Source organism: Anas acuta, chromosome 4, assembly GCF_963932015.1.
Source record: "Anas acuta chromosome 4, bAnaAcu1.1, whole genome shotgun sequence".
In the NCBI taxonomy this organism is placed as follows: Eukaryota; Metazoa; Chordata; class Aves; order Anseriformes; family Anatidae; genus Anas; species Anas acuta.
The window spans coordinates 26,798,556-26,815,740 of NC_088982.1; the positions used below are offsets into that span (position 1 = coordinate 26,798,556).

General features: G+C 41.9%; 2 protein-coding genes across 5 annotated transcripts in view; both read right to left on the reverse strand.

The window, feature by feature from the left end:
* Nucleotides 1-9,088, reverse strand: part of CORIN (corin, serine peptidase) — a 129,441-nt gene extending 120,353 nt beyond the window's left edge. For 3 of the 4 annotated variants that reach the window (XM_068680274.1, XM_068680273.1, XM_068680275.1), the window contains exon 1: nt 8,787-9,088. In XM_068680274.1, coding sequence (XP_068536375.1) covers nt 8,787-8,861 — 75 coding nt within the window. In that variant the 5' untranslated portion in view covers nt 8,862-9,088. The remainder of the gene's footprint in view (nt 1-8,786) is intronic. The other variant, XM_068680272.1, reaches the window with a different exon arrangement.
* A 2,010-nt stretch (nt 9,089-11,098) lies between these two features.
* The window catches only part of NFXL1 (nuclear transcription factor, X-box binding like 1), a 41,852-nt gene continuing 35,765 nt past the window's right edge, over nt 11,099-17,185 (reverse strand). The window contains exon 22 of the mRNA XM_068680276.1: nt 11,099-14,309. Within this exon, the coding sequence (XP_068536377.1) occupies nt 14,136-14,309 (174 nt within the window). The 3' untranslated portion in view covers nt 11,099-14,135. The remainder of the gene's footprint in view (nt 14,310-17,185) is intronic.

Genomic DNA, 17,185 nt, shown 5'->3' on the forward strand with positions numbered 1-17,185 from the left:
TAAGCACTACAGCCAGCAGAGCTGTAGCTCAGAGGAGTTTATTCCCATTTCATGTATTTTTGGGGGGCAAGGCTCCTGTGTTTTATAATGGCAACATAGTGGACTTAAAAAAGCAGCTGTTTGATACTAAAATAAATCTACATAAATAATATAATAATTGGTTTCCCTGAGAAGATCTGATTTAGAAATCAGAAAAGTATTCACATGCAAAATACTGTCCTTGGTTCTCGATTACACATGATTACACACTCTCATGGAAAGCAGAGGAGGTGGAAAAGAAAGGATTTTTTTTCATTCCACGTATCTAGCATGATACCCATAACTGTCATCTGCCTCATTTAAAATATGAATTAGACACACCATTTAGCCATCATATAAAGTCAGTACTGATCCTGCTTCAAAATATGTATTAGAAGAAAGAAAACTTAGGGGTATTTATCACTACTAGAGAACAGTAGTATCGCCTCGACAATAGTAATGCCTTTGAATCCCTTCATTTTTCAAGAAGTCCTGCCGAATAACAATTCCACTTTGTGGTACATATTTATATATTGCACATACTTACAATAGTTTATAAATTTCACTGATATAAGCTTGCAACTACAATGGATGTTTCCCGTGCTTACAATGGAACTGTTGAATTTTCAAGAATATTAAAATTAAGAAATAGCTGAGCTTACGGCAAACCACAGTTCCAATCTCTCACTTCTTTATTAATAACAGCTGGTGGCAAAGATGTGTGATGTTGCCATGCCACACAACCAAAGTAAGATTCAGTAAACATATGGAAGATATCAAACATTTCTAAAAACTAAAGCGGAAGACATTCATTTTAAGAACCGGGGTATGGTTAGCATTATCTAGTATTTCTCAATACCAAAACACGAATATCCATTCAGCTTACCTCAGCAGGCAGCAGCAAAATTAATCTTTAACTAAAGCTGAATTTATGCTTTGGGATTTATTCATTTTCAAGTTCCTAGAGCTTGCAGAGATTACCCATGTGAAGGTTTAAACAATGGCATGTTGTTTTTCTGAACACACACAGAGACCACCTTAATGCCCACATGTTCACTGCATAGTGTCTTGCTAAGCAAGTAGAGCAGCAATGGAAAGCCATAACCTTGCTGAAAATCATGATTCAATGGCAGTAGAGAAGCTGACAATACTGCTTTCAGGTTCTTGTTTTGCTGAGAATTCAATAAGCAGGTGCACAAGATCCATTAGCACCAGAAAGCAAAAATGGAAGTCATGAGAAAAGAAAAGAATCTAAATGGCCTAAATTGTGCCAATAAAAAAAGTTTCTGGGGAAAAAATAAAAAAAAAAAAAAATGGTGTACAGGGATACTGTTAGAGGAATACTTTCTCCTGAAAGCAGTTATCAAGACTGCAAAACTAAAAAGGGGAAAAAAGAAACCCTTCCTGCCTTGTGGCTCACATTCAGTGATCAATCACTGCCTGTATAGAAAACCTACCAGAAACCCCATCCTGAAAAAGACAACTAGACCTCATTAGTGGACACACCTCTTTTTTTTCTTTTTTTTCTATTAATATTGGATCAGTAGGTTCAGACTTCTGAACTTGAAGCAGACCAGTATGTGATGTATCTACCATGCCTGTTGCTCATTATACAATTACTTAACCTACTTAAATCATAAGCTTTCAATGATCTGATTTTAATTGGACACTAAGCTGGGACACAAGGTAGAGAAATGGCAGGAATCTTCTTCAAAGCATTTGTCTCCTTATATTCCATGTATTTCTTATTCATTTTTTCTCTAAAATGTATAAGTTATTCTCACACTATAAACTTCTGTTTTGAAGAAATTAAAGTTTTAGATTTTAATGTGTACTGTTAACTTTACACTACTGACTTTTTTCCAAGTTGTGAATAGAAAGATATTGACTCTTGGACCTAGCATAAGAGCAGCAGCATTAATCAAAGAAGGACATGGTTTAGAGTCAAAGAAAAGTATCATCTGTTCAGTGTAGCTGGATACTTATTTGTCCTCTTCCCAAAGATGAAAATGGAATCACACAATGTCTCACAGATCGATAGCCTACTATGTATAAATGTAGAGGTGACAGTCATTTTTCAATGGGATGCCACGTTGTTCAGAAACATGTTCACCTTTGAACATTTTGCTTCATTGTGGGGAAAATAAAGAAAGAGGAGGATGTTTTCTGAAATTACCACAGCATCTTGACAGAAATAACCAAAGAGATGACTAGGGATTAAATTATTTGTTATTGTCTAAATTACAAAACAATAAACTGAAACTGAAAACTCAAGATTAAGTGGATTAACAAGGCACTTACATTGGTGTAAGCTTTGGGCTATGGCTTTAACATACGATCAAAGATAAATGATTTATGGAATAAAAACTTCCATCCAAATCACTGAATCAATAACAATCTGGTGAATTATTTTGTCAAAAGAGAAACGTTCTACTGTATTTATGGCTAGGACTATTCAGTTTAGTGTCATCCCTAGAACACGTACCATTTTTCCTCCCTTTCACATTTACTTTGGAAATCTACAGGAGTCACATAACAACCTTATCTATGATGAGGCAAAAGCAAATCAAAACCATCTGGGTCCCTAGCCTTTCCAGTCCACTAGCAACGCTATTTCATATACTCTTGCTTTGTAAAGAAAAGGAGAATTTTTAATAACTTCTAAGCACATTCAGCCATCATTTGACACTTCTTTTCCAGCCTTGTCTTCATTCAGTAAGAATTACTTAAACTTACACCTTTAAAATGGCTGAGCAGGAACTGCAAGGAGCAAGTGATTTATTTTTTTTTTTTACTGCTTCATTCAGGGGCAGAAAGGGAAAAAATGAAAGTCTTACTTCCTAAAAATGCTGCCTGAGTCCGAGATACCCCCAAGTAACATTCAGTACTATTGGAGCTACAGTGTAGGTTGGCTTGAAACTAGGAGCAATCTGAGGTGAAGAGTGATGCCAATCTGGGCGACTGCTCCTACTATTAAATGATTGCTAAGTGAGATCTCTTTGGTATCAAAAATATCATGACATTAGCTTTTAAAACTCTAGGTCCTATGCATTGCAGAACCAAGTGCTGCAGCTTTGAGGAACAGAGGAAAGGAAAAACAGACAATCACTGAGCAGCCAGTCCCAAAGCAAGAGCACCATCCACTGAGAATCAATCTTGAACTCTTTCTTATCTATGAAACATGAATTGGAATAAATGCAGTCTGATGCATTCCTGAAGAAAGACACTTGTATCTACCTTCACTTCGTTTCCTCTGAAGATTGGGTGAAGATGACTTAAATGTTCAATATAAAAAATTATCATTTTCTGAGAAAAGATAAGCCTTGAAATTCAGAATGAGCAGTAGCTTGCAGGAGCACCTGCAATGATGCAACCTGACAGTCTTCTTTCCCACAAGTTTATAGGAGCTATGCACCATTCTATGAGGAAAAGATTTGAAAATTTCCTCAGTTTGTGTCTTCTCTTAAAAAAAAAAAAAAAAAGCAAAACAATTTCAAAAAGGCAATAGGCATATATCTAGCACATAGGCAAAAACTGGGATCCCACAGAATGCTTACTGTTGTGGGAAACATATTCTTTGTGAAGAGGGGCTTGAATCACCAAAAAATAAACATCATCACTCCAATGTAGCTCTGGCAGTATCTGTTTTTCAGCCTCTTTTCATTACAGGACAACAAGCTGAAGACTACCTTATGCTGGCCACAACAGTAACACTAATAAAGAGAAAATTATAAACTGCACAATACACAAAGCAGCAGATGCTGAAATGGTTTCACTGCGATGACACAGATGGTGAAAAGGAACTGATGGACAGCTGGATTCAGTTCATCCCATCTTGATTTGAGGATCAAGTAAGATGGACAGTAAGGGGAGGAGACAACCATGGAATAATGCTGCCACTTTGGTCAGTTTTGAGTGAACGTACTTTCCCAAGTTGATGTTACAGATGAGGTGGCCACCACCTCATCAAAAAGAAAGAAACAGCAGCGTGAATACCAAGGTCAGAGGAGGCTGAGGTGCTCCATGGCAGAGCAGATATTCCTGAAGGGACTGCAGCCTGTGGAATATGTGCTGGAGCTAAGGGAAAGAGTAGGAAGGAAGGAGCAGCAGTGAGAAACCACCATGTTATGACCACAAACCTCCCATGCACCTCTCACTGCCTCACTGAATGGATTGAGTGAAACATGCAAGGATGGAAGGTGAGATGGGGAATGGGGGAGGAGAGGTGTTTTCTCTGAAGGTGTTTCAACATTTTCATCTTTTTTTGTTTGTTTGTTTCTGTTTTCCAATATCTGAACTAGTAATTAACTATTTATATAAACTGATAATAAATTAATTTCCACAAGTCTGTTTTGCCCACAACAGTAATCAGTGAGTGATCTCCCAGCCTTTATCTTGACCAAGAGCTTTCTCACTCTTGTTCTTCCTACTTTCTCCCCCTTCTCACTGGATGATGGAGGGATGGAGGCAGCAGGCAAGTGGCTTTTTGGGTGTCTGGCTATGAGCCCAGGTCACCTCAGCACAACATCCCAAGGAGGCCACGCTCCCATGGGCACCATAGGCCAGGAGACTGCAACATGGACACTCCAAAGCAGAAGGCACAGAAATGGTCAAATAACACATCCTGATATCTACTGCTGCTTTTAACCACCAAATATTCAGACTTTGCATGTACAACTACCAGAAATAACACCATATTAATTATATGCGTAAATAAATAATGACAAGCATCTCTTTAAATTACAGTGGCTTCAAAGCACAACTGAGGAGAATCTGTCCCTTCAGGGAAAGTCTTCTGCTCAAGGTAGACATGAGCTGCAACCTAATGTAGTACTTCAGAGGCAGCGAGATTCTTGCCTCTTTTTGAAACAGCAAGTCCTTGCTTGATTGTTGTCTCATTACTATTTTTACATTTAGGATATTAAATCATTATCTCTATTTCTTTCACATTTGCTGATCAGAAAGACAAGCTGAAATTAAAAGCATTGCTGGGAAGGGAACTAGCTGTTCCACAACAGAATAGCAGAAATTAAATATGTTTCTCTCTGACAGTTAAAAAAGAGACAGAAAAAAAAATAAAATAAATTTAAAAATAAAACAGATGAGGGGTATTAAAGCAGGCGGGGAAAGCTTTCCATGTCCCACATGGCCTAGGTGGGGTGCCTGAGGGTCAGTGCAGCACTGGGAGTCACTGGGCCCCGGCGCTAGGACCTGCTGGCGGGGCTGCCCAGCTGCACTATTTTTATTACGGTATTTTTTGCATTCAGACTTTCCACTGCAGGCGGCCTGGGTCAGGGGATTCACTCTGCCGGGGTAATCTGGCAGGTCAGCCCAGCAGGAGTTATTTATAGAGGGGTGGGGGACAGAGGGAGGGGATGCGATCAGAATCATCCTGGGGCTACGAGCTGGGAGAGGCATGACCAGGCGAGGGGAAACCCCAAGCACGGTGGTATGGTGTGGTGTGTCACCCAGCACCCTACACGGCCTGGGACGAGGTCACAGCCCACGCCAGCCAGAGCACTGAGAGTGCAGAGCACCTAGGCAAGGCGCAGGCGCTCTTCCTTCCCTCTTCTCCTATTTTTCATCATGGGGAAGTGAGTACGCAGCTCACTCTTATTCATTCCCTCAGTTAGAGACACTGGTGAGTGGAGGAGGACTGCCATGCCTTGGCATTCAGACCTGGACTCTGGGGAGTTCCAGGCAGAACTTCATAGCCTCGCGTGACAAAAAAATGACCCTCACTAGGAATTAAAAATACATAGGGAATGAGTGCACTCAAGCTGGAGCCTGTCTGGACACAGCCTTTAGAGAAACTTCTGCTTCCCCCCACTTCTGTTGTGTGTGTGAAGACCTTTTCAAGGAGGATTTAAGCTTGCTGTGTCTTACTCTGACAACCAGTCACTTCACAAGAGGTTATAATCAGCCTTTTTTCCATGGTGCTGGAGAATTGTACTTACACAGCCTGTCATTTATGAGGTCCAATTCTTTTTGGTAGGGAAAGAAACTGGAACAGAGTAGAAACATGAGTATTGCAAATTGCCCTGACTTGTCCTGAGGGCAGTTAAAAATCAGGAGGTGGCCAGCTGTTACACTGGGAAGGGCCTAGGCTGTATGTAAGTGCATGAGTAGGACTGCCCTGCTCAAGGGGCCTGACACCCACCCCTGCCAAACCCCGCTGACATTCAGAAACAAGGCGTTCGAACTCTGGCCTTGTAAGCATTTGCCAGCGACACCTGAGACGCTGACAGGATTCAACTCTTCCCACACAATGTCACAAACACAATGTGGTTGCCATCTTTTAGTGCCATTCTGTGCAAGTGCCTCACAGCACACGCTGTTCAGCCTGAAAGCAGAAGATCCGATGTCTATGGTCTCCTGATCCCAGTCGGGGTCAAAGCCACAGCTCCATCTCTGAAGGAAGTGCCTTGGTGCCTGTATTGTGCCTGCTGTATTGGGATGGCCTGACCCTGCTGCGGCTGGGCCTCAGTGTGGCAGCAACTCAGAGAGCCCCAAGGGCCACAGCCACACCGATGGCAGCACAGGCTTCTGCTTGAGTACAAAGGGCTTATTTAGAGCTCACCACTCACTGTCTGAGTGGTGGGGGGAGCAGGAATTGATGGGACTCCTCAGCAGGTCTAATGCCCCCGACATTGCCTTGCCTATCCCTCCTTCTCTGAGAAAGCCCCTTCCCCAACTGGTAAATGAATTTTCGAGGTGTTCATCCACCTCAGCTCCTGAAAGCACCCCTCTCTTGGCCACGCAAATAATGAGAAGAAATTATGTGTCTGGCAATACATGGACACAGTATAACAACAGGACACTAATGTTCCTCAAGGGAGCAGGGTGCTAAGACCTAAACATCTATATCAGCTTAGCAAAAAAATAAAAAGGTCCTACATTCAAGTAAGTCTGCATTTTTAAATAATTACTGGCACAGTTTACAGTCCTGGCTTGCATCTGTATCTGCAGAAATCATATATAAGTAACAGCTAAACAATACAGATATATTAAACTGCCCGGTATGCGTTGCATGTTTTATAGAACACCTCCAATTGTGACGCATTTGAAACTATTTTATACTTTTGATTCACTACATGCTTAAGTTATCTACCACAGGCACACAGCAGAGTGCCAACAAAGACTTTTGGAGGGGAAGTAAATGCTTTCTTTAACACTATAGTTCCAGGCTCCAAAAGACCAAGGAAAACAATGTTTTGCCCGGATGGTCCAGTCAGATACTAATAGAGCACAAGAAGGTTCTTCTAATCTGCAAAACTGAGCTGTGCAGCCTGGCTCACCACCCCATCACCATGAGTACTGTTGGCTTCACTGAAAATGCGTGTGGAGTGAAGATGATGAGCAAGGCTGAAGGGCTCAGCTTCATCACTTCCCTCCAGGTGGGAGAGCCAGGCTGTGGGGGTACCCCCATTAATGGCTGTAGGGAAAGGGGAAAATGATCGCAAGCGTTTTCTTTCTAATTAAGTTTTCGGCAATGTTTGGGACTCTCCTGTCCACCAGCGGAGCATATGGTTTCCTACAGAACTCAATTGTCTAGACATCCAGGTGATGCCACCAACTTTTCCAGACACAAATTAAGCACAATAGGTCCATGATTCTCTGTAGCCTAAACAACTTTACAGGTGTTTAGGTGACCTCCCTGATACATTCCTTCAGTGGTGCCTATCACCCACAGTACCTGAGAGGTGTACAACGGGACCTCAAACTAAGGTAAACATTACAAAAAACAAAACTAAGAATGACGTTTCAGTATAGGTTAATGGTCCATCTTTTAGGAACACGGGAAGGATGTAAGCAGCCATATGGAAAAAATCCATTCCTATATTTTTACTGCTGAAAGCTAAGCCTTCCCAAGAGACCCCATGAACGCATTAAAAGCTCTGGATACACGATTTCACGAGTTTCACCACCTCAGCCAGACTGCTAATATATTTATTAAAAAAAAAAAAAAAAGTTAATTAATTAATCGTCTGCCACCAAATGCATTCGAGGACTCTGAATCAAGCGGAGAAACGCTACCGCTGAGCTCCACTGCCGCATGCAGAAACTTTCAAACACCGCTGCCGCACCGCCTGGGTCGCAGCGCAGCCGGCTCCGGAGCCGGGGGCGGCCGGGGGGCAGGACCGAGCCCATCCCGCCCCGTCCCGTCCTGTCCCGTCCTGGGGGGCACCAGCCGCCCCCCCCTTGCTTCCGGGCCTCCGGCAGCGCGATCCCCGCCGGGGCAGGCACCTGCTGGGGGGCAGGAGGACGGTGCCGGCTCTCACGCAGCTCTCCGTGCACCCCTGGGTGGCGGCGGGCGGGTGTGTGTGTGTTGGGGGGGGGTCCTTATGGATGCGGATCCCAAACTTTGCTGCCGCAGATCCCGGCCCGACCTGTTGCCGCCGGGCTGGGCGCTGCTCCTCCCGGCTCCGGGGGAGCGGAGGGGAGCATCAGAGCCGCTGGCTTTGCGAGAGGGCTCCGCTGGGGTGATGGCACGGAGCTGGCGACCCCATCAGACCCCCAGCTCTCCCCTGCACCTTAGCAGGCAGCGGCTGGCTGTCACCTGTCGCCGGCAGTCCTCCGGGGTGGCACCGCCACCGGCACCGTGCCTGGCTCCCAGCGCTGCCCCTTCCCCTCGCTGCTGCACAGCGCTGCGCTGGCGGCGGGGCTCGCCCCTTCCCCGCTCTCCTCAGCGCCCCGAGCCCCCCGGCTTCCCCTCCTGCCCTCCCCCGGGCCCCGCGGAGGGCAGCGCCCCCGGGGGCTCGCCTTACCCGGCTGGAGGCGAGGACCTGCCGGTAGCGCTCCTCCTCCGCCGGCAGGGCAGGGAACTGTTGCATGGAGAGCATGCCGGGGCTCCTGCTGCTGCTGCTGCTGCTGGGGCTCCTCCACTTTCTCCTGCCCCCTGCGCTCCCCTACCTCAGCCGCACACAGCACACACAGCACACACACACACACTTGCCGGGCTCGGGGTTGGGGGGGCTCCGCATTTTGTCTGCTCGGCCCCCTGCCCCCTCCCGCCTCCTCCGCCCAATAATAACAAACCTCGGCGAGAAAGCCGCCGCATCCCCACCCCTTTCCCACACAAAGGCTCTACCCCTTGGGGACGAGCTGGGGGACAGCCCACGGGGGCACGTATCGCCCCTACGAGATCTCCCCCGGGGGGCTGTGGGCACGGTCTGTGTCCCCCCCGGACAACCTTCAGGTGGTGGGAGCCGAGCTCGCCCCTCACCTCCACCCCAATAAAGAAAAGGGACAAAATATCCCTTCCCCAGCCCTCCTGTCCCAAAACCAGGAGTCCGCAGCCCGCTCCTTCCCCCCCGGGAGCTGCACCTGTACCGCTCACATACACACAGAGAAATGCACTTCAAGGCAAACGCTTCCCCCTAGCTCTTCTCCAGCTTCTTTCCCAGCTGTCTACTGCTTTACCTTTGGATTTAGGTCACGTCACTTTGCATTCGTGTGTGAAGTTTAAAGGGGGCATTGCGTGCTCCTGGAGTGCCACCGCGCATAACCGACTGCTGCTCCTGATAATTCGGTCCTGCGTTACCCAACCAAAGTCACCTCAGGAGGGAGTACAATGGGGTTGGGGTTGGTTTTGTGCTTCCCCTCCTCTTTTCAAACAATTGCACGAATACAAGGAGAAGTATGGAAGAAGACATAGAAGTGAGAGTATTTATACATTAGGCAGCTTGGACATTGTGTAGAACAATTTGGGCTGTAATTCTGATTTAAAAAAGGGGGAATCAAGCCATAATTCATAATTACAGCATTTCACAGAGATTCATTAGCCCTGACAAAAATCACGATAAGAACAAATAAAAACCAAGAACCAAAAGGTGCAATCCATGGCCAGCTTGGCCTTGGACCGAGGCTGCGTTCTCAGCAGTAAGGACTTGTAAACCCTGACCCAACCTTTCCTCCTCATCCCATCCCCATTCCCTCAAGCTGGGGAGCAAGTCAAGTCCCTATTTTGTAGCTGCAACATTCAACCCGTGCACAGCACCCAGAAAAAGCCTAAACTGAGTTCAGTGGCTGGTGGTGGTTTCATGGAAATCATTGCCCAAGGAACAATTATTTAGATTAAATAAGACTTGGTTGAATTACACCACAGCTCCCTCGGCATATGGTCCCTATTGATACATTAGCCCTAGCAGAAACCTGTTTTCTGGTAGAACAGCCTATAAATATTTTAATGCAGAGTATAAATATAGTTAATTTAGTTAACATGTTACCATTAGTGGAAAGAAGCAAGTATGCCTAATTATCTTATAGCTAATTTGACCTCATCTGTTTTTTCTCTATTTTTAACCTTGCATTTCCCTTCCTAGTAAATACAGACTACAGTATCTTCATTTTACCCTTCTTTACAGTGATTGATTTAATTAGAAGGGCATACAAAAATAAACTCACAAAGCAAGAAGAGGGAGCAACTTAAATGTCCATACATGACAGCTGGGATGGAACCAATGCAGAAAAGGGATATCTGAAGCAAATGAAACCACAGCCAGGGCTGCCCACACGAGCACACTCAGCCCTAAGCCCCACACCAGAGCAGCCACCACACACCTCAAGCTCCTGCTGCCCAGCCCCAGCACATCCTTCCAAGGGAACTCTGCAGCACAGGCACATCCTGCTCCGAGCAGCTAAGATAGGCTCTGGAGCCAGAACTACTGAGATGGCAAGAGCTCGGAGTTCAGTGCTTTAAAGGCACACTCACACATGGAAGATTTTATGAACAAATTTTGGTGTTATCTGCATAGTAATGTTTCTCTCTCTAGTAGTTACGGTCAGGACAAATGTCTAATAAATCAGTCTTATGTCCCTTTGCGAGGCCAAAAAAAATCATCTACTACATCCACTCCAATTTGTTGTATCTTAATCAGCTTCACCAACCCATTCTCACAATTACCAGAGTAGCACCATGGAGGAGCATGATTAAGTAATTTCAGCATTCACTCAGTAGTAAAAACTACCCCTGCCAGAGGGGCGCAGAGAGCACACCTAAAACTTCCACTTCAACACATCAGCTGTTACTACACAGGAGAAGTTTGCTGCTTTATGATACTAGACAGAAAGAAACAAATTTTCAAGTTGTTTTGGATGTGTTTATTGTATGACTTGTTTTTTTTACATTCAATGAACATACACAAGGGCCTTGTAACTCTTACAGGGAACAAACCTGTCCAAGGAGTTTCCAATCCAAAATATTGACAACTTAGAAGCACCTTAATTCAGCAAAATGATGAGTGCTTACTAGAATGCATTCAGAATGAGGAAAAACCCTTGGAAGTTTTTTGTTGTTTTTTTTTTTTTCATTTTACATGCAACTAAATATTCTGAATGCACAGTGTGCTTATCATCCAATTTGTCTCTATAATTTCCCAACATCAGGTCAGATTATATCATTTATTCTAATGTATATTTATCAATACACTTTTTTTTTTTTGGTAAATTAACATTCAAAATACCTGAAATATTCAAAATATTTCCTGTATCCTGAATAACAGATGATTTCATCCATACCTTTTTCTTCAAAGTTGTCATGCTTGCAACATGTAGAGCTCCAACCAAAAACAAAAAGCAAAAAATGAACTATAGAAATAATTATTTAAAAACAACAAATAGAAGCCAGTGATTTATTAAACCGCAGATTGCTTGAGCCCCCACACTTTTCTTTTTTATGCCAAGCAACAAATATCTGGTTCAGCAGGCAGACCAATAGAGTGCAAATGACTCAGATGGTTGGATAAGATATCCAGAACTATTTTGAATAACATTTCAAAAATAGGTATGCCTCACATATGTGAGGTTCAGGAGAGATACACATTTTTTAGGAAAGAGAATATGCTTACACGCACACGCACATGTATGAATGGAATGAATTTTAAGGAGTTTTATGCTTTATTATTATTATCAAGACAATCAATCAGAAGCAAGTTTTTTCCTTTCCAATATGTCACACAAACATTGCAAAATATTCGGAAAAGAACATGAAGAACTACTTGAAACATGCAACTCAAGTGCAGATCATTTTTAAAGCTCGGTAGAGAGATTTCTTCTCTTTGCCAGAGAGGCAGGGAGAAACTTTACATTGTACTTGTTTTAAAGAAATACCTTACAATAAATAGAAAAATGGGTTATATTCACATAAGATAAAAGCTGTTTCCACAATGGCCTCATTCACATTGACCTAAATATTCCAACTACAAAGGTATCTTTTTGTATTTTTGGACAATAGATCACATTTTACTTCACCTGAACAAAAACCTCCTTTCTTTTTCTTTCAGCAGCAGGAGAATTACAGGCCTAAGCTGTCCCATAATAGCATCACCCCATTTGGTTAAAGAAACAACACTTACAACATGGAATTATCTCACAGGTGTCATTATTTTAGATGAGAGTTAAAGCAACAATACAGAAAACAGTTTATTCCTTACACAAGGAAACAAGAGAATTCAGTAGACACACAGCTGTGATTGCCTGCTGTAAATTCAGTTCTACAGCAATTTTATTTCTACAGCTTTACATACTAATAGCTTGACAGAATTAGTATATATTTTTAAAGTCAATAGGAAAAAAAATCTATCAAATAGCACCAATTCATGCTAAATATTGCCAATTTTTCTTCATGTTTCTTATCCTTCACCAACTTAGGTGAACTATTCAAAAGAACCTGTTTCCCTCATTTTGTCAATCTATGCAATCTGAAAGCTACTGTCTTTTGCAGCTTTTCTTTTTCTGCTGCTGAACCTTAATTACATTCAGGTATCAGCTCAGACAGTACTGAGTCCTTTCACACATGGGCCAAAACTGAAAGAGCTTTCAAACAAACTGCAATCTTCTCTACTACTTTATACAAATGGTCCCGCTGCTTTTGCAATGTTTTTTAGTAAGTTACACGTGCTGTGGGGGGAAAATATCCCACAAACAGAACTCCACAAGCTGCCAGCTTTGTACCTCATCTTTTGAAGGATCTAGTAAGCACTTTCCAGTTACTCAGGTTGCTCAAGTATCATAAGATTTCCAACACAGATTTAAAAATTCAGTTCTCATTCTCCCCTTCACCTCAGATTTAACCTGCAGCCCCTCTGCTGAGATGATGTAGCTTCCCTTTTACCTTGAAGCCATGTAAACCTTGTAGTTCTACCAACCAATATCCTACAGCAAGGCATTCTAAACTGTCAGTAAGAAAATATTTAAATAGTTTAAAGGTTAGCTAGATGGCTAACCCAGATGGAAAACATAACTGTATTGTTACACTGTTCAAACACTTTACATTTTTGTACATCTATGCAAATATTCAAATGTGATATTTATCTGTACAAATATTCAAGCAATATGATGCTCTATGTTTAATTTCAATTTGATTTTCTGCTCTTGGCTACAGAAGCAGTGTCAAGAACATCTCTCTGTACCCTGAAAGTACATCATACGCATGCTCAGGGTATGCATCCGTCCACTAAATTAAGTTTTCAATTGATTTGATTTTGAGGAGAACCAGGTATAGAAAAACAAATAAAGTCACTCAAAGTCTGCAAGGAGGGCCCGATTTATTGTTTGTAATACAGCTGACTTGAAAGACCGTTCACATTTCCCTTTGCTAAACAAAGTTTTGACATGAGGCCACAGAATACTCAAACAAGTGATCTGAAGTTCCCCATTCGTTGTTACCATTAAAACTGGCATGAAGCACAGAAATTGTGTGATACAACAGAAGGACTAGCTTAAGAATGCTGATTTTTTAACAAAACACTGGACTGATTTTATGGGAAACAAATATTCAAGAAAGCATTTTATATTAAGCTATTTTTAATATTGTGAAATGGAGACATGGAAAAGTAACTCAATATATTAATAGAACAAATGTTAATGGATCTCAGACAAATTACATCAGCACTTCAGTGTAGACTAAGATTTACTATTTCATTACTTTCAGTGTCTGAATTCAGTTTTGTGCTGCGAATGTAATGACACAAAAGGTGACATTTCTTCCCTCCTCTGCACTTTTCTTGGCAAATAGTATACATACATAATCTACGCATATTAGGTTCTGTTACACACAGACTAACATTCTAGGAATAATAGCTACCTGACTGAGGTATATTAAATATTGAGTTGTTTCAGTCATTGTAGACCATGAGCCATGCAATCATCACAACTGCAACTCCGAACACTGGCAGCATAATGAGGTTTTTATATTTTTGCCACGATGACTGTTCAATTTCTACTTCATCCTTTCTCCGCTTATTCTTTCTTCGCCCTTTTAATCTGTTTTCAAAAGCTTCCAGTTCAGCCTAGATGAGAAAACCAAAAGTAGTTGGCATTGTGTCAGGATTAAAAACAAGGAAACATGCAGATTTTAAATAACATTCCCCAAATCCATTTATAAAAATAATTAGCAGCCAATGAAGTTACACATGAGATGAGATAGTAGCACCATATCCCATGGTTACAAAGTACTTTGCTTCCAAGTGTTACACCATTGTTTAGTTTCCTGTAAAGTGTTGCAAAAATGCAACCAAATTAAAGTTTTACATGAGATTTCTATCTCAAACTGAATATATTAAGCCAAGATGAGATTGCTATTTCCATAATAGCATTGGCTAAAAATACATTATTTTCCCATTGCAGAAAAGCACTTGTAAGTATTTAAGCTATTAAAGTAACATACATAAAAGCATAGGCTGAAATCTTAAAAAAAATCTCCCTCCTGTAATAAGGATGTACTCTGCTAAACCAAGACATAAAAATATTATAATAGGCCCATAGCACCCTTCAAAATAAGGCACAGGCCATTATGCCCTGAAAAGAAGCAAAGCAACTGGAAAAAAGGACAATGCCAAGCTTCTACCCAAAACAGTAGTTTCAGGGTCATTCCTGGAAGGGACCCAGCAGGATCCTCTGGTCCCTCTTCCTCCCCTCTCCGAACTCTAGGAACATACTTCCTCTTAAAAGGATGTCAACTAAAGGCAAAACTTCTTAGGGTATGAAGTTGAAAAACTGGAATTATACAATGTGGAACAAAGTTTAAGACTGGGACTGGACTCCAGCAGGGAGAAACAAGGACCTCTGGAGCCATCTGATTGCTAGGAAGACCACTAAAGACACTCTTTGGGAGAGCTGAGACAGACTAGAAACAGAAAAGCTCTGACAATTCTCCACATTTTCAGTAGAGTTGAAGGAGACATGGAGAAGAGATGTTAGATGCACTAAAAGAGAGAAGAGACATCGGAGATGCAGAACACAGCAAGCCAGGACTGGCTGGGCAAAAGGTACAAGACTGAGTTTAAGCAGAGGAAATGTGGACAGCAAACAGAGGCAAAGTCTGTCTATGAAATGAAATAAATCTACATGACTGCTACAGCCATGCTGCCAGGAAGAATGGAACCTAGACAATAAGATAGGTGCATTAAAGAAACAAGAATAGGACTGTTTTGGGAAATGAGCGGAGAAGTACTCGAGTAAATATAATTTTCCTTTGGAGCTCAAGATTGTCTGGTCTTCCTCTCCTGACAGCAAATATTTGTCAGAGTTTCGCAAAGTGCATCTTACTTCCTTTCTTGTGACAGATACCACTATTAGCTGGAGGAAGGGACCCATTTTAATGTCTATTACTTTGTACCTAATAAAGGCAGAAACTGGCATTTCTCTGATGAGATGGGAGAAAAGTTCAGACAAAGTTCCACAGCCTGTTATTTGAAACGAGATTACTTTCAAGTAGTTAATCCTCCTTCAGAGAAGTGAAGCATTTTAATGAAACAATTTTTCAAAATCCAAAATCTGGAGGCAAGCGCAGAGTTCTTAAGATTCATATATATTTTGGCAATATTTCATTTTGCACAGATGCTAAATAAAATTTTGGGCTTCTGCACTTATTATGTATTTCTGATCATGAAGTGCTTCATAAATTGCAGTAATCGGAATTAAAATATAGGGCTTGAACAATTATATAACAGGTATTGAATTGCTTTCCTAGTGATCTTTATAAAAACCCAGCTAAAAATAAATACACTATAAAAAACAAAACAGAGAATGAACAAAGGTTCATGGGTACAGAATGAGAAAGATGCAATCACTATCCTTGAAGCTACCTACAGATTTTATATAACTTTCATCGTTCCCAAAGTGTCACCTCAGTGATCTCTGAACAATAAAGTAATACTTGTGCCCAGCCTTCAGATTGTCTTTTTTCCAAACTGAACAAGCTCCAGCTTTTTTATTATAGCATGAACTTTTTTTGTGTGTACAGATGCATTAGAAGTAAAATTAAATGTATTTATTTGAGCTGAATACTCAAACTAATTTGTTGTCAGATACCATGCAGTTTAGTGTAGCTCAGGTACTGCATTTTGCTCCTTCATGTGTCAATCTTTACATTCTCCCTGCACTGAAAGGAGCAGCAGCCTCATGGGAAAATGTAGGTAAATGAATGCAAATGACAGGGACTATTGAGACAAAAGGAATATATCCTCAAATTGCATTATTTTTAATTATTATTTTTACATACAGGGATGAGTGGGTTGGTTGACTTTTGTAACTTTTAAAGAGACGTTATCATATTTTTCTTTAAGAAAAAGAGAAAAACTTTCATGTAATTCATTACCTTATAACTCAAGTTTGAGATCCTGACTTTCAGAACTGAAACACTGGACCATTACAAAGTAGCTCAAGAATATAGCAAATCTTTTACATTGGAGCAGGACAGAGAGCTTGGTCTGAGTAGCTAAATAATCAAAGCACTGAGCTTTTTTCTACCTCTAGCAACTGTGAAAACTGACTTCACACAGTGCTTCTGAATTGGAAGCAGAAGGAAAGTTTGGCTGCTAGTGCCATGACGAGAAGACTAACCAAGCCACCTCCCCTTCCAGTAAGGGACAAGTGATTCCATCTGTAAGTGATATAAGCAGAAACTGCCTCCAAATATAGAAAATACCAAAATGGAAGTTTGCAGAATTACCAGAGCACTAATGAGTTTGTAGTATTAATCAAAAAAAAAAAAAGTCTCAAGAAGCTGTGACTAACAGATGAACTGGCTGTACAAGAAGGTGCTAATGAGATCAGGAAGATGATACAAGGTGCACACTTTTTTTCAGAAGGGAGTAAGAGCATTTATTCAGTATAATGTGACCCAGCATCCCATGACAGTGGAGTGCTCCAACACGCATCACCA